This window comes from Lynx rufus, unplaced genomic scaffold (genome assembly GCF_022079265.1).
Source record: "Lynx rufus isolate CCGP_SWC_20201006 ecotype Redwood Valley unplaced genomic scaffold, mLynRuf1.p SCAF_29, whole genome shotgun sequence".
Lineage (NCBI taxonomy): Eukaryota > Metazoa > Chordata > Mammalia > Carnivora > Felidae > Lynx > Lynx rufus.
In genome coordinates, this window is record NW_025814844.1 from 3301249 (window position 1) to 3327138 (window position 25890).

General features: G+C 36.0%; 1 protein-coding gene across 1 annotated transcript in view; it reads left to right on the plus strand.

Annotated features, from left to right (window-relative positions):
• Positions 1-25890, plus strand: part of SPIRE1 (spire type actin nucleation factor 1) — a 208478-nt gene that overhangs the window by 80911 nt on the left and 101677 nt on the right. Inside the window, exons 3-4 of the mRNA XM_047090345.1 lie at positions 3487-3720; positions 22056-22181. Of these exons, the coding sequence (XP_046946301.1) occupies positions 3487-3720; positions 22056-22181 (360 nt within the window). The remainder of the gene's footprint in view (positions 1-3486; positions 3721-22055; positions 22182-25890) is intronic.

A 25890-nucleotide genomic window follows, 5' to 3' on the forward strand; every position in this document is an offset into this window, starting at 1 on the left:
TGCAATAAACATAAGGATACATATATCTTTTCAAATAAATGTTTTTGTTTTCTTTGGGAAAATATGCAGTAGTGGAATGACTAGATTGTGTAATAATTCTATTTTTAATTTTTTGATGAACTCTCATACTGTTTTCTATAGTGGGTATACTAATTTACATTCTACCAATTGTGTGTATGAGGGTTCCTTTTTCTCCGTATCCTTGCCAACACTTGTTATTGTCTTTTTTATTTTAGTCAGTCTGACAGGTGTGAGATGGTATCTCATTGTGGGTTTGATTTGAATTTCCCTGATGATTAGTGATATTGAGCATATTTTCATGTTTCTATTGGCCATCTCTGTGTCTTCTTTGGGAAAATGTCTATTTAGGTCGTCTGTTCATTTTTTGATTGGATTGGGGTTTTTGTTGTTGTTGCTGTTGTTCTGATGTTGAGTTGTATAAGCTCTTTACATGTTTTGGATATTAACCCCTTACTGGATATGTCATTTGCAAGTATCTTCTCCTATTTAGTGGGTTGTCTTTTTGTTTTGTTGATTGTTTCCTTTAGGCTGCAAAATCTTTATTTTGATGTGGTCCTGATTATTTTTGCTTTTGTTTCCCTTCAACTTTGAAAACAGGGAGTAGAGTTCCAAGTCACACAATACAAATGGATGAAAATATTCTGTATTTTCAGTGGGAAATAGTAAAAAAAAAAAAAAACTATTGGTTAAAAACTAGAAGTTGAGAAATTAAGCCTTATATACATTTTGAAACTTGTGTTGAGAAAATATTATTTCAGTTGATAAGGTAGATTTCAAATTTCGTAGAGATTTTTTTGAGTGAATGCCTCAATGCTTTTAAGGGCTGGAGAGTATATGATGACGATGACTCTATTGTGCTTAACTTATCTTTAAAACTTCTGACTTTTCTTTTTCTTTGATACCACATAAATAAATTAAAAAAAAAAAAAAAAAACAGCATTGTGGTGCTCCTGGGTGGCTCAGTCAGTTGGGCGACTGACTTCAGCTCAGGTCATGATCTCATGGTTTGAGTTCGAGCCCCGTGTTGGGCTCTGTGCTGACGGCTCAGAGCCTGGGGTCTGCTTCAGAGTCTTAGTCTCCCTTGCTCTCTGCCCCTCCCCCACTCATGCGCTGTCTCTCTCTGTCTCAGAAATAAGCATTTAAAAAAATATATTTTAAAAAAATGGCATTGTATAGATTTTTCACCTCTTTGGCTAGATTTATCCCTAGGTATTTTACGGTTTTTTGGTGCAATTGTAATTGGGATCGATTCCTTGATTTCTCTGTCTGTTGCTTCATTATTGGTGTATATGAGTGCAACCGATTTCTGTGCATTGATTTTATATCCTGCAACTTTGTTGAACTCATGGATCAGTTCTAGCTGTTTTTTGGTGGAATCTTTTGGATTTTCCATGTAGAGTATCGTGTCATCTGCGAAGAGTGAAAGTTTGACCTCCTCCTTGCTGATTTGGATGCCTTTTATTTCTTTGTGTTGTCTGATTGCTGAGGCTAAGACTTCCAATACTATGTTGAGTAACAGTGGTGAGAGTGGACACCCCTGTCTTGTTCCTGACCTTAGGGGGAAAGCTCTCAGTTTTTCCCCATTGAGGATATTAGGGGTAAGTCTTTCATATAGGGCTTTTATGATCTTGAGGTATGATCTTTCCATCCCCTACTTTCTTGAGGGTTTTTATCAAGAAAGGATGCTATGTTTTGTCAAATGCTGTCTCTGCATCTATGGAGAGGATCATGTGGTCTTGTCCTTTGTTTTATTGATGTGATATGTCACATTTATTGTTTTGCAGTTATTGAACCAGCTCTGCATCCCAGGTATAAATCCCACTTGCTTGTGGTGAATAAGTTTTTAATGTATTGTTGGATCCAGTTGGCTAGTATCTTGTTGTTTTGCATCCATGTTCATCAGGGAAATTGGTCTGTAGTTCTCCTTTTTAGTGGAGTCTCTGCCTGGTTTTGGAATCTAGGTAATGCTGGCTTCATAGAAACAGTTTGGAGGTTTTCCTTCCATTTCTATTTTTTGGAAGAGCTTCAAGAGAATAGGTGTTAACTCTTCTTTAAATGTTTGGTAGAATTCCCCAGGGAAGCCATCTGGCCCTGGACTCATGTTTTTTGGGAGATTTTTGATTACTAATTTGATTTCTTTACTGGTTATGGGTCTGTTCAAATTTCCTATTTCTTCCTGTTTCAGTTTTGGTAGTTTATATGTTTTTAGGAATTTGTCCATTTCTTCCAGATTGCCCATTTTATTGGCATATAATTGCTCATAATATTCTCTTATTATTGTTTGTATTTCTGCTGTGTTGGTTGTGGTCTCTCCTCTTTCATTCTTGATGTTATTTATTTGGGTTCTTTCCTTTTTCTTTTTAATCAAACTGGCCTAGGGGTTTATCCATTTTGTTAATTCTTTCAGAGAACCAGCTCCTGGTTTCATTGGTCTGTTCTGTTTGTTTGGTTTCAATAGCATTGATTTCTGCTCTAATCTTTATTATTTCCTGTCTTCTGCTGGTTTTGGGTTTTACTTACTGTTCTTTTTCCAGCTCTTTAAAGTGTAAGGTTGGGTTGTGTATCTGTGACCTTTCTTCCTTCTTTAGGAAGGCCTGGATTGCTATATTACTTCCCTCTTATGACTGCCTTTGCTGGGTGCCAAAGGTTTTAGATAGAGAAGAATTGTTTATATGTGATCTTTCTAAGCAGAAAAGAAAGGCTCTATTGAGGAATAATGTAGAATTCCCTATATTAACACAAGTCTGGAGCATTTATCAGGGTTATATTAGGCAGTGATACATACCCAGTGTTCCTAAATTCGTATTTATATTTTCAGAGGTAATATTGGTGGAGGTGACAGGATAGGGAGGATTATCTATGCATTACATTGAAATCAGAGTTTGAAAAAGTCTCTCACTTATTTGTATCATATGAGAGCTGTGTGTTTTCAATAATTAAATGTAACTCACTGGGCAGTGTTTATATGGTTATGAGTAGATTTGTTTGTTTAAACTTAAGTTAGCTGCTACTAATAATTGAGTTTGCAGTCTCTCACATTCCTGGGGTGTCTGTGAAATAGACATTGATAAACACCAGTGTAAAAGTTCTGAAAGAATATGTGCTTTGATAGCTCTGTCTGTTCTCAGAAATATCTTTTGGAAATGTGGATAATCCACCTGGTTAGTATTTTATATGAATGGATAATACAGATTTTCGTTTACAGTATAAATCTAAGAAAACAAAAAGAGTTCGTGTATTGTATATACTGGATTGAAGAAGTCACACAAAAATTTCCATCTGGGATTTTTTGTTTAATGTATAGGTGAGGCTTACCTATCTCCTCAAATCTAATTTATTACCTGTTTCTGCAGTGGAATAGATTATACTTAGCTTAAGTGTCATACTAAATATTTTATGCCTTACAGTTAGTTCTATAAAGCTATTTAGTCATCTTTATTAATCACCTTTCTTTAATGTCCCTAGGTTATTGAATCTTTGGGAATTGTTATTTATAAAGCACTGGACTATGGTTTGAAGGAGAATGAAGAAAGGGAGTTAAGCCCACCCCTAGAGCAGCTCATTGATCACATGGCCAACACGGTCGAAGCTGATGGCAGCAATGATGAGGGCTATGAGGCTGCGGATGAAGGCCTGGAAGATGAAGAAGATGAAAAGAGAAAAGTCTCAGCCATCCGGTCATATAGAGATGTCATGAAGGTAAAGAGGCAGTTTACATAGTACTTGTTTTTAAGAGTTATTTCATTTTAGATTCTTAACTGTAGAGCACAAATTGATGGTTTACCAGAGGGGAGGTGGACAGGGGGATGGGTGAAACAGGTGATGGAGATTAAGGAGTGCACGTGTTGTGATGACAACAGATGTATGTAAGTGTTGGATCACTGTATTATACACCTGAAAGTAACATTAACAACGTGTATTAACTAACTGGAATTTAAATGAAAACTTTTTTTAAAAAAGCATTTGGGGAAAAAATAAGTTATGAACTATAAAAAGTAAATGGGAATTCAGCATTTGATCATAGTTTGTAGATCTTTAGCTATAAGTGAAATGAATAAGGAACTAAAATACTCCTGGTTTTGTGATTTGTTCATAGCTTCAACATGGCCTTTTGTGATTAAATGATAACTCTCAAAAATCCACTTTTAGATATTATATGCTCCTAATATTACATATTATACACCAGCTTAACTGCACATTATGTCTTGAGTTGACTTCTGCATTTTCTTTTATGGACTAAATAACAACTGTGATCTAATTTATATGAAGATTCTGAATCTGAAGTATCACAGCTGATTGTGTAACTTTGTTTTCTTGACCTACTCAGTGCTATGTATATGTAATGAAACAAGTTCTGTAGCTTGAATTGAAAATTTCTTCTTAGTTAAATTTTTGTGTGTACTTGAAGAACATAATTTCTATAATGCTAAATGTACAGAGATTAAAATTAAGATTTGTCAGTTTAGTCTTAAAAGAGAATTCTGTTTAGAGCTATTTGTATATGGTGTTTACTAGATTTTGTAAGCAATATTGGTTATATATCACTTATTTTACAACTTTTTAAAAAACATCCCAGAGAAAAGAATAGAGAGAAACTGTGAAGATAGTAGTTTCCAGGTGTACTGAAGCATACCCTGCTTCTTGTTCCTTCTTAGATGATAAATCTCCCAGAAACTCTGGAATAGGGCTCTACATTTATGATACTTATGAAATTCAGATATTCTTTAGCTCTTTTATTTTGTTTCCTTTTTTTTAAGTTTATTTATTTTTTTAGAGATAGACATGAGCAGGGAACGGGGTGGGCAGGAGGGGGGGAGAGAGGGAGGGAGGGAGGGAGAGAGAGAGAGAGAGAGAGATCATCCCAAGTAGGTTCCATGCTGTCAGTATAGAGCCAGACATGGGGCTCAAATTTACAAACTGAGATCATGATCTGAGCCAAAATCCACAGTTAGATGCTTTACCAACCGAGCCACCCCCGTGCCTCTAGCTCTTTTAATACTTGCAATACTTCTCGTTTTAAATCAACAGTGTCTGTAGGTAAAATCCTCATAATGTGTAGAAATTAAAATTTCACACAGTTCATTCATTTTGTATTTTCTAGGGGTCAAGGTATATTTTATTTTTTTGTTTTATTTATTTTTATCTGAGCCCATATCAAGAGTTGGATGCTCAACCAACTGAGCCACCCAGGCACCCCTTCAAGTATATTTTAAAATATATATACACTTAAAGGCCAGATAAAACTTTCTGCAGCCCACAGATGACCTACTTGTTCCACTGCAGACCAGTGATAATGATTAAAAATGAAGAGTAAAAGGTTTTCCATTAAGACATAAACCTATTTATGCCTCTAAAATTGAGTCTGCAGTTTTTTGGTGGGGGCTATGTAGGGGGCAGTGAACAGGGAATGGTGAATGAGGAAGAGAACACTCACTTAACCAGCTACAGCAATTAAGTTAATCCTGGCACCAGTAGAATGATAGATGTCATAGCCAGATTGCTCTCATACTGCAGATTTGGAAGATGAGGGCTAGGGATTTATTGGATTGTTATAATTATTATTCAAGACATTGAATATTTTAACTTATAAAATAAAAATTCTCAGACATTCAGCCATTTGAAACTGAACTTGTTTTATTTTTTTAATTTGGGCTGTTGCATCTGGACTCCTGCCTATCTTACTGCTACCTTAATATGAAAAATAAATAGTTAAAAGGGTGCTTATGTATCATAAAAATCCAGTATTCATGGCCACATAGTGATACACAGAGTTTGTGGTTTAATTAATGAGTTGAAATCTTCAGTTAGTAAACTAACTTCTTGTTTATTTTGTTGGAAGAGAAGAAGTAACTGAAGGAATATAACTACTTTCTCCTTGTTGGAAGTGGAAATATGAAACTAAGTTTGAATAATATAAATAATAGAATATTTAGGAACTTGGAGACAGCTTTTTTTTTAATTCTTAGTGAGCAAGACCTCTTTAATGTGTAATGTGTAATGTTTCCCCTGAATAGTTATTTGTTCTTATTCTACTAATATTTTGTTATATTTTCATATATTTGTTGTTCTCTGAGCCTTATGATAACACTGTGAGGTAGATTGAGAAGACATTTTTATACCCATTTTACACATGGAAGAACTAAGGCTCAGAGAGGTATATGACTTCTCCAGCTTCATAGAACTGAGTAAGTAAGAAGGGTACATGGTGATTATATTCAGAGCTTATACTCTGGTAGGCCTCGTTTTACCATTTTCATACCAACTGTTGTTGCCCTGGATTATCGAATCCTATGATCCTTATTTTTTTTTTTAATTTTTAATTATTTATTTATTTATTTATTTATTTATTTATTTATTTTTGAGAGAGACAGAGAGAGTGAGCAGGGGAGGGGCAGAGAGAGAGCGAGAGGGAATCCCAAGCAGACTCTGCACTGTCAGCACGGAGCTGATGCTGGGCTGAACCCACAAACCATGAGATCATGACCTGATCCAAAACCAAGAGCTTAACTTAACTGACTGAGCCACCCAGGTGTCCTATATTCTTTTTTTTTTTTTAATATTTATTTATTTATTTTGAAAGAGAGAGAACGTGAGTGGGAGGAGGGGCAGAGAGAGGAGAGAGAGAACATAATATAAAGTATCTAGTATAGTTCTTGTCATGAATAACAATTTAATAGAATTTACTATATGCCAGGCATTTTCCTAGGTGCTAGGCACATAGCAATACGCAACATACAAATGGTCCCTACCTTTATGGCTCTTAATTTTAATGTAGAAAAATAGAATATAAACAAGTAAAGCATAAACACCCACATGTAATTTTTTCTGACTCATTGCAGTCACAGATTTATGTCAGAGATAGAACATGTTCTTCCCTTAAATTAAGAATATAACACCTAAAGCATTTTACTTTCAGTTGAAGTATTTCTTGAGAAATATATGAATATATATATATATGTATGTTTATATATATATATATATATTTATATATATGTATAACCTGTAACCAAGTACTTAACACCTTCAAGAAGCATTAACAAAAGATCATTCTAAAAAATTGTTTTCTTATCTGTAAGGGGCATCTGGGTGGCTCAGTCAGTTAAGTGTCTAACTTTTGATCTCAGCTCAGGTCTTGATCTTAGCATTGTGGGTTCAAGCCCTGCATTGGGCTCCACACTGGGTGTGAAGCCCACTTTAAAAAAAATTATTTTTGTATCTGTAAATACATTCTGGAAAATATTCACCCAATTAACATTAATCAAAAAGAAGAGATTGTAGACATGAAGAAAAATTGGAGATTGATGGAGCACAAAGTGTGCAGGAAAGGAGATTGAAGAGTCAGGGTTAGAGATGATGGAAGAGTAAGACTTAAGACAGTGGATAGAAAGAATGAGTAAAAAAAAGTGGTGTGGAATCTAGGAAAAGTGTCTGAGAAATGACTGAAATTAATATGAGAATAGTACATGAACAAAGTTCTTCATTTGAAATGAATGTAAAATTCTCAGTTTATTCATATATTCATTTACCTTTTGAAATGTAAAGTAAGCGTTTAGTGTGCCTTCTTTGTGCTGAGTGCTCCATCAGCACTTAGGTTGCTGAGATTAAATAGGGTTAGGTGAAACCCTGTGAAATAAGTATTATAGACCAGGTGCGTAGGACCATACTAGCTCATACACTACCTTTGGGCAAATTAGCAATAGGCGTTCCTTCTTCAAGATACTTGGCTTCTATCTGTAAGAAAATTGTCATAATAAATAGAAATTTGCAATGTCTGTGATGTGGAGGATGTCCTTCTAGATATAGTACCCTCGTGAACAGTCTGAACATACAGAAGTGGTGGTTCAACACGTGTACCTGAAATGCTCAGGGAGCACAGAAAGAGGCACTGAACTCAGCTTGGGGGATTCTGATTCTCTTATACAATCCAGTCTCCCTAATAATCAGGGAATGCGTATACAGCAATGCCATTTGTAACTCTTTTGCAAGCAAGAAGTTACTTTTGTTGATATTTGAAATTATGGTAAATTATTTCATGTAGTAATTGATAGCTACAGTGTAAATTTTCATAGCCCTTATATAAAATAACTTGACAGTATATTTAAAAGTCTTCACTGTGTATGATAGCAAAAGGCTAGGAACATCCCAGCTGTTCATTAACAGGGGAATGGTTGAATTAACTATGGGTATAGCTAGTGAAGTACTATATAACTATCTGAAAGGATTGAGGAAATCTCTCTCCAGGGTATATTGTTTAGGTGAAAAAACAAGGTGGGGCGCCTGGGTGGCTCAGTTGGTTAAGTGTCTGACTTTGGCTGAGGTTATGATCTCACAGCCTCATGGGTTCGAGCCCCGCGTCCAGCTCTGTGCTGACAGCTCAGAGCCTGGAGCCTGCTTTGGATTCTGTTTCTCCTTCTCTCTCTGCCCCTCCCCCTCTCACGCTCTGTGTCTCTCCTTCAAAAATAAACAAACATTAAAAAAAAATTTAAGAATATGTATAAAGGTATTTGTTTATATTGTTTTAAAAAAGAGGAAAGATAAATCAAACCTAAAGAAATAAGCTATAGATAAAGGAACAGAGCAGAAACAAGGACAGCTATTAAAGCGAAGCATCTCTGAGTATACTTAATTCTGTAGATTTGATTTAGAAATCATATAAATGTTTTACATAATTATAAAACAAAGTTAAATATGGAAATATAATCCCCCCTGCATTCAAGGCAAATTGAACATAACTGTTCTCACACTGGAGACATAACTACATAGGAAGACCTACAAAGCTATAACCACATAGTGGCAGTGAGCACAGCTACCACTGGGTTGTGGTCTCTAAATATCACTCCCCATTAAAAGAATTCCAGGATTCCTTAGAGAAATGGCTAATTCGAGATCTGGGAAGGAAACGTATAAAATAGCCTGGAGCATCTTGTTATACCAGAACGCAAACAGACTATCCAAGATTATTGAATTATATAAAAAGGAGTCGAAAGCCAACTCAAAGAAGTTCTGATTGGTCAAAGATGGAAAAATTTGATCATCGATAAGAACAATAGCTGTGATGAATTAAAAATCACATCAAATATTCTGAATTCCATGAACACATAAGTGAAAATAAAACCCTCATCGGTCACCTTTAGAGGCTGTTAGGGAATCAACTTATTTCAAAAATTGGCAAATAAGCAAATTCATCCTGCCTTTTCCCCGTGAAGAGGTTACCTTAGGTAACCAATTAGTTCTGTATAAGTTTCTTTTTATAAAAGTCCCAGCTAATATGTGAAAACAGAATAATAGGGATTGCAAAATGGTAATAATCTAATAAAGAAGAATAATGATAATAGCAGTAATCATTGTGGCATCACAAGAGACCAGCAGACTTAGTTCACAGCACCACTTGGGAGGTACTCTTGCCAAGCAAGCAAACAAAAAACCCATCAATCTTCAATCTAATTAAGCCTCTAGATCTAACTACCAATTTGTAGGAAATCCAGGGGATATAGAAACATTTTAAAACCACCATAAAGATGCAATCATCAAAATCCAGATTATGGGAAACTCTATAGGACAAATCATGTAATTTCTTTGATAAAGACATAGAAGATAAATGGAGAGGGAGAGAGGAAAAACTTACATTAAATCAAACTTGATACATAGCACCCAGTTGCAATATATGGACCTTATATGGGTTCTAATGATAATGAATAAATTGTAAAAATGTGTGTGACTATTTGAGATAATCAAGAAAATTTTACCTTATGCTATATTTGATATTAGAAATTACTCATATTTTAAATATGATAATAGTATTGTGTTTATTTTTTTAAAGAACTCTTATCTTTAGAGATATATGCTGAAATATTTATGTATGAAACTCAGATATATGGGATTTGCTATAAAATAATTCTAGAGGGTGGAGCTGAGCAGGTAAGGAAGTAGATAAAATAGGATTGACCATGAATTGATCATTGTTAACGTTGGATGATGAGTACATGCTGATTCATATACTATTCACCTAGTTTTATTTTGACATTTTTTCTTATAAGAAATTAAAATACGTAAAAATATCCAGAATAATCCTTTGTGATAGCAATACTACTGTTAGAAATTTTTCAAAGAGGTAAGTGTTTTTCAATTAGATATGATTGACATATAACATGTTAGTTTTAGGTGTACAACTTAATGATTTGATATATGCATATATTGTGAAATGATTATCATAATAAGTCTAGTTAACATCCATCACCACACATAGTTACACATTTTTTTCCCCCTATGATGAGAACTTTTAAAATTTACTCTCTCAGCAACTTGCAAATATACAATGCAGAATTATTAACTATGGTCACCATGCTGTACATTACATCCTCAGGACTTATTTTATAACTGTAAGTTTGTGCCTTTTGACTTCCTTCACCCATTTTGCCCACCCCCCTCCCTCTACCTTTGCCAACTACCCATCTCTTCTCTGTACAAGGAGGTTATTCTTTTTAAGTTTTTATTTAAATTCTATTTAGTTAACATATAGTGTAATATTAGTTTCAAGTGTACAATATAGTGAATGATTCAACACTTCCATACATCACCTGGTACTCATTACAACAGGTGCACTCCTTAATCCCCATCACCTATTTTCCATCCCCCACCCACCTCCCCTCTGGTAACCATGTTTGTTCTCTATAGTTAAGAGTCTGTTCAAAGAGATAATTTTTAAAAGGTGAAAATGTTACATGGATACATTGAAGATATGTTTTTGTTTTTGTTTTGAGAGAGAGAGAACGAGCAAGGGAGGGAGCAGAGGGAGAAAGAATTTTTTTAATGCATTTTTTTCAGTTTTTATTTATTTATTTTTTGAGAGAGAGAGGAAGAGCAGGGGTGGGCAGAGAGAGAGAGAGGGAGAGAGAGAGAACCTCAAGCAGGCTCCACACCGTCAACACAGAGCCTGATGTGCGGCTCAAACTCATGAACTGTGAAATCATGACCGGAACTAAAATCGAGAGTTGGATGCTTAACCAACTGAAACAGCTAGGCACCCTGAGAGAGAGAGACAGAGAGAGAACATTTTAAGCAGGCTCCATGCTCAGTGTGGAGCCTGACGTGGGGCTCAATCCCTGATCCTGGAATCATGACCTGAGCTGAAATCAAGAGTCAGACTCTCACCAACTGAACTATCCAGACACCCCTTGAAGATGTGTTTTGTAGCATTATTTATTTATACTATTCTATAATGAAATAAAGGGCTCATAAAGAAATGATGTATCAACTATATGGAATATTAGATAATCTCTAAAATTATAATTCTGTGAGTTGTTTAGCAATATGGAAAATTTCTGTATTAATAAATGGAAAAGAGACCACAAAGTTCTGCATATACTGGTATATGGGTAAAGAATGAAGGAAAATGTGGTAATTTGAAATAGTGTATTAGTGGTGGTGTGATTCAGAGTGAACCATTTAGCATCAGAAATTCTGTTCCTCTTATTTTTTACCATTTATATAATAAAAGATTGTAAAATTCTAGTATATTAAGTATATTATTGGCCTTGAATAGTCTTACAGGTTATGCTTTCAGTGTTAATTTATAATTTAAAACAAAATGCAGCATGTTTCTGCAAATATAAAGTTTATACATAATAACCCCTGCTTATAAAAAGTTAGCAGGTTTTTGGTTTGCCATGTAATGTCAGATTTTGCAAACTATTTTGAAAACTCCTCAGGGGAGAAAAGAATGGTACTGTAGAATGTGATTTAAAATAGAAACAAGCTTTATGTATTTAATTTTATTATGCCAGACTAGATTAACCCGGTGCAGAATTTGTCTTCATTTTCAAAATGCACATGTATTATAAATAGCCGATACAGGATAAATGTATTATTTTCATCTATGTATGAATGTGGCCTTGATTTAATGGAACATATGCAAGGGAGGGCAAGATGTTTGTTTGAGCTTGTCATTACTGAATTAGGATTTCTGTGAATATAGGTTAGTTGAGTGAATAAGATTCATAAGTCAAACTAGAGAGACTCCAAAGAAATTGCAGTTCTCTGTATTTCAGAATGTTGTGTTCTCTAAGTTTTGAAATTTGCTGGGAACATACTAATTTGTTGTTACTGATTTAAGCAAAAATTTAGTAATTTATACTAACTATATGATGCTAAATTTAGAGAAGATAGTCTTTGTACTTTTTGTTTTGTTATTAATTTCTTATGATAAATACGTGATTATACTCACTAGGCAAAACATTTTAGTTATATTAAGATAATATTCTACTTAGGTTTTGCAAATAAAATTCTGAACTTTGTGAACTGAACATTTTTAAAAACATTTGAATTTCAATAATCAAGAATAAATTGTGAGAAAATATTGGAGTCCGATGTTATCAACAGAGGACTATTATATGATAAATTCTAAAGCTCTCAGAAGATACCATTTTGGTTATGCCATTTTCTTTTCTGGGATAATAGAATTTACACACATCGCAATTATGTGTTTCTAAAACAAAGGGTGACTTGGATTGCTAAATGCTTTGGAATTTGGAGTTTAAGCAAAAACTATTCTCAATGTGCCAAGGTTTTAAGAAAAACTTGATGGTATGTATAGTATTTTGACACCAATTAGGGTAAAAAACATCAGTAGATAATATATAAAATTTCTGAGTTACTGGCATACATCTTTGATGTGATATCAAATAAATTTTTTTCTTGTAGTTGGTGCATTGCTTCAAAAATACAGATATTAACTTATTTGACAAAAAAATGAAAATGTTTCAAAATGTTAGACAGTATTTATAAGGGGGCACCGTGGCTCAGTAGGTTAACCGTCCAACTTTGGCTCAGGTCATGATATTATGGTTCGTGGGTTTGAGCCCTGCCTCGGGCTCTGTGCTGACAGCTCAGAGCCTGGAGCCTGCTTCAGATTCTGTGTCTCCCTCTGCCTCTCCCCTGCTCACACACTGTCTGTCTCTCTCTCAAAAATAAATAAACATTAAAAAAATTTTTTAAAAAGAAAGTATTTGTAGGTTGTCTTTTTTTTTTTTTTTCTTTTAATCACATCTACCTAGTAAAGGTTTTCAGGTCTTTTCAAGTTTTGTTGAAAATATGTAACAGGGTCCTATATGTTTAATGAAAACTTCAGAAAATTTATTTGGAGTCTAGCAATTGTATTAATGATTCTATATAGGGAATCCAGATAATGGAGTTCTCAGATTGACTTTGAATTTTAATTTTATTTTAAATCACATATTTTAAATCATTCTTGAAACTCAGGGTTCCAAGAGTCAGGGTTGAAACCTTGACTAGAAAACTAGAAAAGAGCCAGCTGGAAATTTTGAACCAAAAAATAAAATAACTGAAATAAAACTTGAGTGAATGGGTTTAATAGACTAGACAGTGCTGAAGAGAGAAAGAATGAAATGAAATGTTGTCAGTAGAAAATACTCAGAATTGGGATGCTGGGGTGGCTTAGTGGGTTAACAGTGGGACTTCGGCTCAGGTCACGATATCACAGTTCATGAGTTCAAGCCCCACTTCAGGCTCTGTGCTGACAGCTCAGAGCCTGGGGCCTGCTTCAGATTCTGTGTCTCCTCCTCTCTCTGTCCCACCTCCACTTGTGCTCTGTCTCTCAAAAATGAATAAACATTAGAAAATACTCAGAATGAAGCACAAAGACACAAAAAGAATAAAAATATAGAATAGAGGGTCAGTTACAAAGGCAGTACATCTAATTAAAGTCCTAAAAGGAGAGCAAGTAAAAGGGAGGATGGAAGAGATACTTGAATACTAAAAATTAATACATACTAAGGTAACAACATAATTAATACATAATAATTAATAAAAATTAGGAATTTTCCAAAACCATTGAAAACACTATGCCACAGATTCAAGAAACTCCACAAATCAAGAGAAAAAAAAAATGAAAATAACATTGTTTCCTTATAGTTAAACTGCTAAAACTTACAAACAAAATCTTAGAGGGAAAATGAGACTGCACCTTTACTTACTTCTCAATAAAAAGAGTGGAAACCAGAAGACGATTTGAATGATTTTTTAAAGCTCTAGAATAGAACCTAAATACCTTTCAAGAATAAAGGTAAAATAGATCTCTTTCTGACAAACACACACCAGGAGTGGCCTAGAGTAGGAGTTGGGGAGTCATCAGCCTTTAGGTGGCATTTAAAGCTGTTCTTAAAATTTTATTCATAGAACAAAGGCAGGTAGGTTAAGTAAGACATAACATAGTCCAGTCCTCTCCTTTTAGAAATAAACTGAAACCCAGCAATGTCAAATAAACTGTCCAAGGTCGTATAATATCATGTTGATAGAACCTACTCTTTTTCTCATTATGTTCCTCCATCCCCATATTGTCTCTTTTTTTGTAACTGTAAAAGATGGTTTTGTTGCATGCCTGCTGTGTACCATGTTGTATGCTAAAACACTTTAAAAACATGATTTTCTTGGGGTTCCTGGGTGGCTCAGTCGGTTAAGAGTCTGACTCTTGGTTTCTGCTCAGGTTGTGATCTCGCAGGTTCAAGCCCCATGTCAGGCTCTGTGCCGACAGTGTGGAGCCTGCTTGGGATTCTCTCTCTCCTTCTCTCTCTCTCTTTCTCTCTCTCTCTCTCTCTCTCTCTCTTTCTCTTTCTGACCCTCCCCAACTCGCACTGTCTCTGTCAAAATAAATAAACTTTAAAAAATACGATTTTCTATAATACAAAAGTAATCCACATTCAGAGTGCGTAAGAACTTGGCTTTTGGTGGGGCGCCTGGGTGGCGCAGTCAGTTAAGCGTCCGACTTCAGCCAGGTCACGATCTCGCGGTCCGTGAGTTCGAGCCCCAGTCAGGCTCTGGGCTGATGGCTCGGAGCCTGAAGCCTGTTTCTGATTCTGTGTCTCCCTCTCTCTCTGCACTTCCCCCGTTCATGCTCTGTCTCTCTCTGTCCCAAAAATAAATAAAAAAAAAAAAAGAACTTGGCTTTTGGAGGTTGACTACATGGGTTCGATTCCACTTCTCTTGCCTACCTGTGTGATTTGAGTAAATTGCTTACTTCTAAATCTCAGTTTCCATATCCATAAATTGGCTTCTTGTGAGGATTAAATGAAATGCATTTAGGAACAAAGAACCAAATAAAAATCAAGCAGTTCATGGGCAGTGAAATAACCACTTGGATTATTTCTCCTCTGTGGGATTATTTCTCCTCTGTGTCAATGGTGACTTTGTGGAATTTTGTTGGTTTTTGTTAAGTTTTTTTTTTTTCAACATTTATTTATTTTTGAGACAGAGAGAGACAGAGCATGAACGGGGGAGGGGCAGAGAGAGAGGGAGACACAGAATCGGAAACAGGCTCCAGGCTCCGAGCCATCAGCCCAGAGCCTGACGCGGGGCTCGAACTCACGGACCGCGAGATCGTGACCTGGCTGAAGTCGGACGCTTAACCGACTGCGCCACCCAGGCGCCCCAGTTTTTGTTAAGTTTTTAACACATATTTTTTAAAGTTTATTTGTTTTGAGAGAGAGGGAAAGCATGTGTGGGGGAAGGGCAGAGAGCAAAAGAGAGAGAGAGAGAGAGAGAGAGAGAGAGAGAGAGAGAGAGAATCCCAAGCAGGCGCTGTGCTGTCAGTGTTGAGTTCTACATGGGGCTTGACCCCACAAACTGTGAGATCAAGACCTGAGTCGAAATCGAGTCCAGACACTTAACTGACTGAGCCACCCAGGTGGCCTTAATACATATTTTAAATTGTGGTAAAATACACATAACATACAATTTATCTTTTAAATTATTTTATTTATTTTATTATAGGTTTTTAAAATTTTATTTATTTATTTTGAGAGAGAGGAGGGGAGGAGCAGAGAGAGAGAGAAAGAATCTCAAGCAGGCTCTGTGCTGACAGAGCGTGGGGCTCAAACGCAGAAACCATGAGATCATGACCTGAGCTGAAATTAAAAGTTGGATGCTTAACTGACTGAGCCACCCAGGCGCCCCTAAATTATTTAAAGTGTACAGTTTAATGGCATTAAGTGTGTTCACAATATTGTCCAGCCATCACCATTATCTAGTTTTAGAGATTTTTTATCACCTTACATGGAAAACCCTACTCATCACTTCTTATCCCTCGTCTTTCAGACCCTGGCAACCACTAATCAGCTTTCTGACTTTGTGGATTTGTGTATTCTGGGAATTACATATAAATGGAATCATACAATATGTGACCTTTTGTTGTCTGGCTTCTTTCACTTAGCATAATGTTTTTAAGGTTCATCCATGTTGTAGTGTGTATCAGTACTTTATTCCTTTTTATGAACGAATAAGATTCCACTATTTATACTACCTTTGTTTTTCCATGTATCAGTTCAGAACATTTGAATTTTTTCCACCTTTGGCTACTATGAAGAGTTGCTGGTATAAACATTGGTATCCAAGTTTTCGTTTGAAAATTTGCTTTTTATTCTTTTTGATTTATAGTTGACTCTTGAACCAGTGCAGAGGTTAGAGACATCAACACCCTGCACAACTGAAAATTCACATATAATTTTTGATTCCCCAAAAATTTAACTAAGCAAACCAACTGTTGACCAGAAGCCTTACAGATAACATGAATAGTCAATTAACACATATTTTGTATGTTAAATGTATTATATACTGTATTCTTAACAATAAAGTAAGGTAGAGAATGTTATTAAGAAAATCATGAGAAATTACATTTTATACTAAATGTATTTATATTTTAAAAATCTGCATGTAAATGCACCTGAACAGTTCAAACCCATGTTGTTCAAGGTCAACTGTATACTGAGGGGTTGGATTGCTGATCACATGGTAACTTTTTGATGAACCACCAAACTGTTTTTCACTGTGGCTGTACCTTTTACATTTCTACCAGTAATACATAAGGGTTCCAATTTCATCACATTCTCATCAACAATTATTTTCCATTTTTGGTTTGTTTGCTTTTATAGCTATCCTACTGGGTCTGAGTAGTATCTCATTGTGGTTTTGATTTACATTTCCCTAATAACTAATGATGTTGAGCATCCTTTTCTGTGCTTTTTGGTCAGTTGTATATTTTCTTTGGAAAAATGTCTGTTCAAGTCAGTTTTTACATTGGGTTGTCTTTTTCATTGTGTTTAAGAGTTCTTTATATATTCTGCAGAGCAGGCCCTTATCAGATATGTGATTTGCAAATATTTTCTTCTGTGCTGTGGGTCTCTTGAAAGTGTTCTTCGATGTATAAAATCTTTTAACTTTGATAAAGTCTAATTTATCCATATTGTTGTTGCTTATGCCTTTGGTGTCATATCTAAAAAATCATTACCAAATCTATGAACGTGAAGGTTTATCCCTTCCTGTGTTGTCTTCTAAGAGTTTTATATTTTGGGGCTGCCTGGGTGGCTCAGTCGGTTAAGCATCTGACTTCAGCTCAGGTCGTGATCTCACAGTTCATGAGTTCGAGCCCTGCATTGGGCTCTGTGCTGACAGCTCAGAGCCTGGAGCCTGCTTCAGATTCTGTGTCTCCCTCTCTCTCTGCCCCTCCCTAGCTTGCACTCTGTCTGTCTCTGTCTCTCTCTCTCAAAAATAAATAAACATTAAGAGTTTTACATTTATTTACTTTTGAGAGACAGAAAGAGATAGAGCACAAGTGGGGGAGGGGCAGAGAGAGAAGGAGACACAGAGTCCTAAGCAGGCTCCAGGCTCTGAGCTGTCAGCACAGAGCTCGACACGGGGCTCAAACCCACAAACCACGAGATCGTGACCTGAGCTGAAGTCGGACGCTCAACCGATTGAGCCACCCAGGCACCCCAAAACATTAAGAGTTTTATATTTTGGGCTGTTAAATTTAAGTGTCTGATCCACTTTGAGTTAATTTTTAAAAAAATTTTTTTTTCAACGTTTATTTATTTTTGGGACAGAGAGAGACAGAGCATGAACGGGGGAGGGGCAGAGAGAGAGGGAGACACAGAATCGGAAGCAGGCTCCAGGCTCTGGGCCATCATCAGCCCAGAGCCTGACGCAGGGCTCGAACCCACGGACCGCGAGATCGTGACCTGGCTGAAGTCGGACGCTCAACCGACTGCGCCACCCAGGCGCCCCGAGTTAATTTTTATAAATGGTATAAGATAGGGGTACAACTTCATTTTTTTATTTTTTAATTTTTTTTGTTGTTTTGTTTTTGTGTTTTTGCATGTGACTATCCAGTTTTCTCAGCATCATTTGTTGAAGAGACTGTTCTTTCCTAATTTAATGGTCTGGGCACTTTTGTCAAAAATTAATCAACCAAAGATATATGGGTTTATTTCTGGACTCTTAGTTGTATTCCACTAATCTATAGGTCTTTCCCTATATACCACACTGATTTGATTACAGTAATTTTGTAGTTTTGAAATAAGAAGTATGAGCCTTTCAATTTTGTTGTTTTGAAGATTGTCTTTGCTATTTGGGGCCCCTTGCAATTCCATATGAATTTTAGGATCAGCTTTTCTGTTTCTTCAAAAAAAGCCATGAGGATTTAGTTAGGGATTGCATTCAGTCTCTAGATCACTTTGTGTAATTATTGCCATCTTAACAATATTGTCTTCAAACCCATGAAATGTAGGATGTCTTTCCATATATTTGAGTCTTTCAGCAATATTTTTAGTTTTCAGTGTGTAAGTCTTGTACCTCCTTAGTTAAATTTATTCCTTAGCATTTGTTAATACTTTTATAAATGGAATTGCTTTCTTAATTTCATTTTCTTTTTTTTAACATTTAGATGAGTACTTTGTGCATTTTTCTATTTTTAATATAATTTGTTGTCAGGTCAGGTAACATATGTTGTATACAGTGTGCTCTTGGTTTCGGGAGTAGATTCCTGTGATTATCGCTTACATACAACACCCAGTGCTCATCCCAAGTGCCCTCCTCAATGCCCATCACCCATTTTCCTCTCTCCCCCGCATTCCCTCCCCCATCAACTCTCAACTACCCTATGACTCAGCAACAACACTACTAGGAATTTATCCAAAAGATACAGGAGTGCTGATTCATAGGGGCACTTGTACCCCAATGTTTATAACAGTGCTTTCAATAATAGCCAAATCATGGAAAGAGCCCAAATGTCCATCAATTGATAAATGGATAAAGAAGATGTGCTTTATATATACAATGGAATACTACTTAGCAATGAGAAAGAATGAAATCCTGCCATTTGCAACAATGTGGATGGAACTAGAGGGTATTATGCTAAGTGAAATAAGTCAGTCAGAGAAAGATATCGTGTTTTCACCCATAGGTGGATCTTGAGAAACTTAACAGAAGACCATGGGAGAAGGGAAGTGGAAAAATAGTTTCAAACAGAGAGGGAGGCAAACCATTCATTTTTTGTTTGTTCATTGATATAGACATATATCTTTGTATGTGTGTGTTGATCGTGTATCCCACAACTTTGCTGAAATTGCTTATTAGTTCCAATAGTTATTTGTGAATTCCTTTGGATCATATATATATATGATTATATGTCATATATCATATATATATATGATTATGTCATATGCATTAAAAAACATTTTTAGACCTAGTTATTACTTTTATACCGGTGTTTTTTCAAGTTGCTGGCCACAGCCTATTAGTGGAGCATGAAATCGATTTAGTGTGTAAGTTTTGTTTTGTGAAATTTTTGTGTATAAAACATAGATGTATGCATGTATTTGAGTCCTTGTATAAAATATATTTCTTACTGGGAATTATAGTCGAAAATATTATGCCGTATTTCACACCATGTAATTAGAATGTAAAATTATGGGATTGGTTGGATGAACATGAAACTCTTAGCAGTTGCTTTTCATTACCTTGGATGTAAAATTGTATATTGGAAGCTGTCTTCTGTGTATAAAAGTAAGTATGCAGAAAAATACTCTGTTCATTGGTAGCTCTGTGAAAAACAAGCTTGTGAGTTTTTTTAAAGTTTTAATTTAAATTCCCGTTAGTTAATGTGCAATGCAACGTTAGTTTTGGGTGTACAGCATAGTGATTGAACACTTCCATATATCACCTGCTGCTCATCAGAGGTACACTCCTTAATCCCCATCATGTATTTCATCCATCCTTTCCCCCTACCTTCCCTCTGGTAACCATCAGTTTGTTCTGTAGTTAAGAGTCTGTTCCATGGTTTATCTCCCCCCACCTTTGCTCATCTGTTTGTTTTTAAATTCCACATATGAGTGAAATCTTATGGTATTTGTCTTTGACTGACTTATTTCATTTAGCATAATACTCTCTAGAACCATCCATGTTGTTACAAATGGCAAGATTTCATTCTTTTTTATGACTAATATTCCATTGTATAGCTTGTGAGATTTTTGTTTTTTGTGCTTTCTGATAAATCAATTCTTAGCCTCCTTTTGGGTACTGTAGGGAAAATTTCTTACTGAAACCCATGGTATTTTTCTTGAGAAGAATATACTTTATTAAAGATAGTAGTCTAATAAATGACATGTGATACTTATTACAAATGAAAATAACAGAAGGCACATTATGAAGGATAGTATAATCTACAAAGACATCTTTTATTCTCCAATGGATAGAAATTATTAAAATACAATAAAATGTGGGGGCGCCTGGGTGGCGCAGTCAGTTAAGCGTCCGACTTCAGCCAGGTCACGATCTCGCGGTCCGTGGGTTCGAGCCCCGCGTCAGGCTCTGGGCTGATGGCTCAGAGCCTGGAGCCTGTTTCCGATTCTGTGTCTCCCTCTCTCTCTGCCCCTCCCCCGTTCATGCTCTGTCTCTCTCTGTCCCAAAAATAAATAAACGTTGAAAAAAAATTAAAAAAAAAATACAATAAAATGTATATTTTCAGTAATTGTATTAATGTCAAATTTACTGAATATAGTAAAGAATTAAGGGAGAACCTACATCTTTTTGAAGAAAATGAAGTCCCTTAAAACATAACTATAGGGGCGCCTGGGTGGCGCAGGCGGTTGAGCGTCCGGCTTCAGCCAGGTCACGATCTCGCGGTCCGTGAGTTCGAGCCCCGCGTCGGGCTCTGGGCTGATGGCTCGGAGCCTGGAGCCTGTTTCCGATTCTGTGTCTCCCTCTCTCTGCCCCTCCCCCGTTCATGCTCTGTCTCTCTCTGTCCCAAGGATGAATAAACGTTGAAAAAAAAAAAAAAAATTTAATAAAAAAAAAAAAAAAAAAAAAAAACATAACTATAGTACATGGTTACAAAATTATTACTTTACAAAAAAGCAAAATTATTCCCATGCACTAGACCCTTGATAGGATATCTTTCCAATCTAATATATTAAATGGCGTTTGAGTTTTCTAAATTGTTGTGCATCTTTTCCCCACTGGTAGTTTTGGGGGGATTATGGACTATGTATGGTAAAAGACCTCGAGACTGGAGATACGACCAGCAGACTTATTCTGCCCTCTGCTCTCTTTGCTGCACTCTCCATTTACTGATGGAGCGTCTTCTCTGTGGTCCACATGTCATCCCAACAGTCTTTTTATTGCATTACACAATTCAGCATGTATTGGGATGAGCCTGGGCTTCAGAAACCCATAAAACTATGTTTAATTCTTCTCCGTCATGTCAACTTCTGACTGTGGACAAGTCACTTGAGTCCTCTCAGCTTTAGTTTCCTTTGCTGTAAAATGGAGATAATTCCAGGCTACACTGAAGAGTAAATGATATTATGCTGTGTATATGACATGTCAAATATAGTGCCTGGCATGGTAAAAAATAAATGACAGCTATTAAAATACCTGCATTATGATTAGCACTCAGTAAATGGTAGTTCCCTTTCTACTTCCAACCAAAACTTTTATATATGTCCTATCATTTTCAAATAGAAGCTAACTAATTTTACTAAGCTCATCTGTACTATCGGCCGTTTGTTAGTGGACCACTTTTTCCATATAATTTTACTGATGATTTGGTGATGCATTAGGCTTTGGATGATGGGGATTGCCTTACTGTCTGATATAAAAATAGGAATATACTGGGTATGTCTGTCTTTTAGGCACCAAAAACCCAAAATAATAAATGAGCCCTATTGTTTTATTTTCTTCTTCTGTAGTTATGTGCTGCTCATCTGCCAACTGAATCAGAGGCACCAAATCATTATCAGGCAGTATGTCGTGCACTGTTTGCAGAAACAATGGAGCTGCATACATTTCTGACTAAAATTAAGAGTGCAAAGGAGGTGAGTACTACTGCTTTCATATTTATTGGTATTGTGGAAAATTAACTTGAATTTTCAACACTGTCTGTCATATTATTTAAAATATTTCTTACCATCCTTATGATGGTAATATGATGTTTATTCCTAGGTATTTTATTATTTTTGGTGCAATTGTAAATGGGGTTATTTTCTTAATTTCTCTTTCTGATGCTTATTAGTGTATAGAAGTGCATTGATTTTATATTCCGTGACCTTACTGAATTCATTTTCTGTTCTGGTAGTTTTGGGGTGTAATCTTTAGGGTTTTCTAGAAATAGTATCATGCTATGTGCAAATAGTGAGTTTTACTTCTTCCTTGCTCATTTGGATGCTTTTTATTTCTTTTTCTTGTCAGATTGCTGTGGCTAGGACTTACAGTACTATGTTGAATAAAAGTGGTGAAAGTGGACATCCTTGTGTTGTTCCTGCTCTTAGGGGAAGAGCTATTAGTTTTTCAGTATTGAGTATGATATTATCTGTGGGTTTTTCATGTATGGCCTTTATTATGTTGAGGTGTATTCCCTCTGAATGTACTTTGTTGAGGATTTTTATCATGAAAGGATGTTGTGTTGGTCAGATGCTTTTTATGCATCTATTAAAATGATCATATTTTTTTAATCGTTTTTCTTATTGATGTGATTTATTATGTTGATTGATTTGTGAATATTGAACTACTTTTTTGCATCCCAGGAATAAATCCCACTTCATTGTGGTGAATGACTTTTTAAATGTAGTGTTGGATTCAGTTTGCTAGTATTTGGTAAGGAGTTTTGCATCTATGTTCATCAGAGATACTGGCCTGTGGTTCTTTTTTTTTGTGCTGTCTTTATCTGGTTTTGGTATCAGGGTAATGCTGACCTCATAGAATGAATCTGGAAGTTTTCTTTTATTTTTTGGAATAGTTTGAGAAGAATAGGTATTAATTCCTCTTTACATGTTTGGTAGAATTTACTTACGAAGCTCTCTGGTCCTGGATTTTTGTTTGTTGGGAGTTTTTTGATAACTTATTCAATTTCATTAGTGATAATTCATCTGTTCACAGATGTCTTCCTAATACAGTTTTGGAAGGTTGTATATTTCTAGGAATTTATCCATTTCTTCTAGGTTGTCCAATTTGTTGGCATATAATTTTTGATAATATTCTCTTATCCTTTGTATTTCTGTGGTGTCAAGTTGTTATTTCTTCTCTTTCATATCTGATTTTGTTTAAAATTAAATCTGTTCTAGGGGCACCTGGGTGGCTCAGTTGGTTGAACGTCCAACTTCAGCTCAGGTCATGATCTCACAGTTCGTGGGTTCGAGCCCCGCATCAGGCTCTGTGCTGACAGCTCAGAGCCTAGAGCCTGCCTTGGGTTCTCTGTCTCCCTCTCTCTCTACCCGCCCCCCCCCCACTCATGCTCTGTCTCTGTCTCAAAAAAATGAATAAACCTTAAAAAAAATTTTTTTAAATAAAATTAAATCTGTTCTTTCTTTTTAAAAGAATCTGTTTTTTTAAATGCAAGTGTATGAATCCATTTTATTAAGCAAAGATTTTTTTTAATTATTTTTTTAAGTTTATTTATTTTGAGAAAGAGAGAGAGAGCACAAGTGGGAGTGGGTCAGAGAGAAGTAGAGACAGACCCCAAGCAGGCTCTGCAACATCAGTGCAGAGCCCGATGCGGGACTCGAACTCACGAACTGTGAGACCATGACCTGAGCCAAGATCAAGAGTTAGATGCTTAACCAACTGCTCCACCCAGGTGTCCCTAAGCAAAGATTTTCATAAAGCTTCCTTACAAATGAGAAATGTTCAATCAATTTCCCATATGACTTGCTTTTCACTATCTTTCTGCCACTCTTTTTCCATTTTAAAAGATGCGGTACCTGTTTCAGGAAGGGATAAGGACTCAGGAAGTAGGCTACACATTTGATAATTGAACTATTTTATAGTGGATTTGGATAAATATCTAATGGAGGTAGTTGGAATTAATATTCATATAATTGATGATCTCATTTTAGCTATTTTCTTACATTATTATTCATCACTGTGACTTAAAATGTTATGTGTAGAGTCCAAATGAACCATTTTAATTTATTTACAAGCTGAATCACCATAGTGTACATCACACAGATGGTTGTGAAGATTCATGAGCTCTATATAAAGCAGTGCAGCATCTGGCACACAGTAAGAGCTCAGTACATGATAGGTGGTGGGTATCATTTCTTTTATGACTAAAGTACAGAGTTTATGTGAAGCACTAGTTTAAAACTTATGATGACACACAGTTTGGGGAGGGATACAAATGGCATATGTAAGAGTGGAAGGAAAATTTTAACCTATACTAGACTTATAAGACTAATTAGTTCTGGTAATAAGTGACAGATGTGTCATCCTTAATAAACCACCTTAAATAAATCCATTGTTTATGTCTGAATAAGAGCTCTAAGCATTCCTCTTCTGTCCTAGCCAGGATACTGCTTACAGTCTGTCTTTTTGTTACAGGCCAGTGAAAACCTGTTTATTTTTTTTAGGATTTTATAGAGTTAGACCAAGAAGAAAGTCTTCAGTGGGGTGGAAAAGGTGGAAAAATAACTATGTGTTATTTGAAGAATAATTAAAAATGCATCATGGGCTAGCTTTTCCTCCTGGATAGAACCAGAGGATGTAAGATCCGTTTAAAAGTTTCAGAGTAAACATCCGAAAGTACATTCTCAATTAAGGTTTATTACGTAGTAGAAAAGATTACTTTTTAAGCTTGTAATTATCTTCCCCAGTTTGTTAAGTTTGAGATTACCTTCTCCAGAGAACAAGTATTACTTTTAGGGTGTAAGTATAGTCCTGTGGGGTTAGTGTAAATTAAATGTACTGTTGAAGTTCTTCCAACCCACACATTCTCAGGAACCGTTTCTGAGCTTAAAGAAATGTATTAATAAGTTTTTCTTATTCTTACATTATTTCTTCTACTCCATTACAATGTGAGCTAAAAAAAAAAGATATTTTTTGCTCTTCATTAGAACTTTGCTTTGTCAAACACACTCCAGGAAATTTAAACATTATCAAAATTTATTTAAATAAAAATCTCACAAGCAGAGTAAAATACAAGTGGTTAGTCGCTGTGTGGCAGTGCCCACAGAGACCAGCCAGACCAAGGCCGGGGACCCTGGAGTTCCAGCCCCACCTCACCACGTCACCGTCTGGCACCACCCCAGATTTAGGTCTTTGTAAATATCAGTTCTGGCCTGTTTTCTCATCTCTTACTCTGTTTCCCCTCTTTGTTGATCTCTCTTGCCCCTTTCCATTTTTCTCTGGAAACTGCTCCATTTTTAGAGAGAACTCCTCAGAGCCCTCAGGCTCTTCTCAGGCTTGCTCATCTGAGGGTAGTCCTTTCTGCTACTTCCCCCTTTCTGAAAGCTGTTCTTTCCTGCATAACTTTGTATATCCGTGCCTTGTGAGTTAGTAATACTCCGTCTCTGCTCTGCTGTTTCCAAACAACTGCTGTTCTTAACTTGCACAGAAAGCTCATGCCATCTACTTCTGTTCTTCTTTTCTTTTCTTTTTTTAAGTTTATTTATTTATTTTGAAGGAGAAAGAGAGAATGTGTGAGCAGGAGAGGAACAGAGAGAGAGAGAGAAGGAGAATCCTAAGCAGGCTCCACGCTGACTGTATGGAGCCCATTGCAGGGCTCAAACTCACGCTCCCCAAGATCACGAC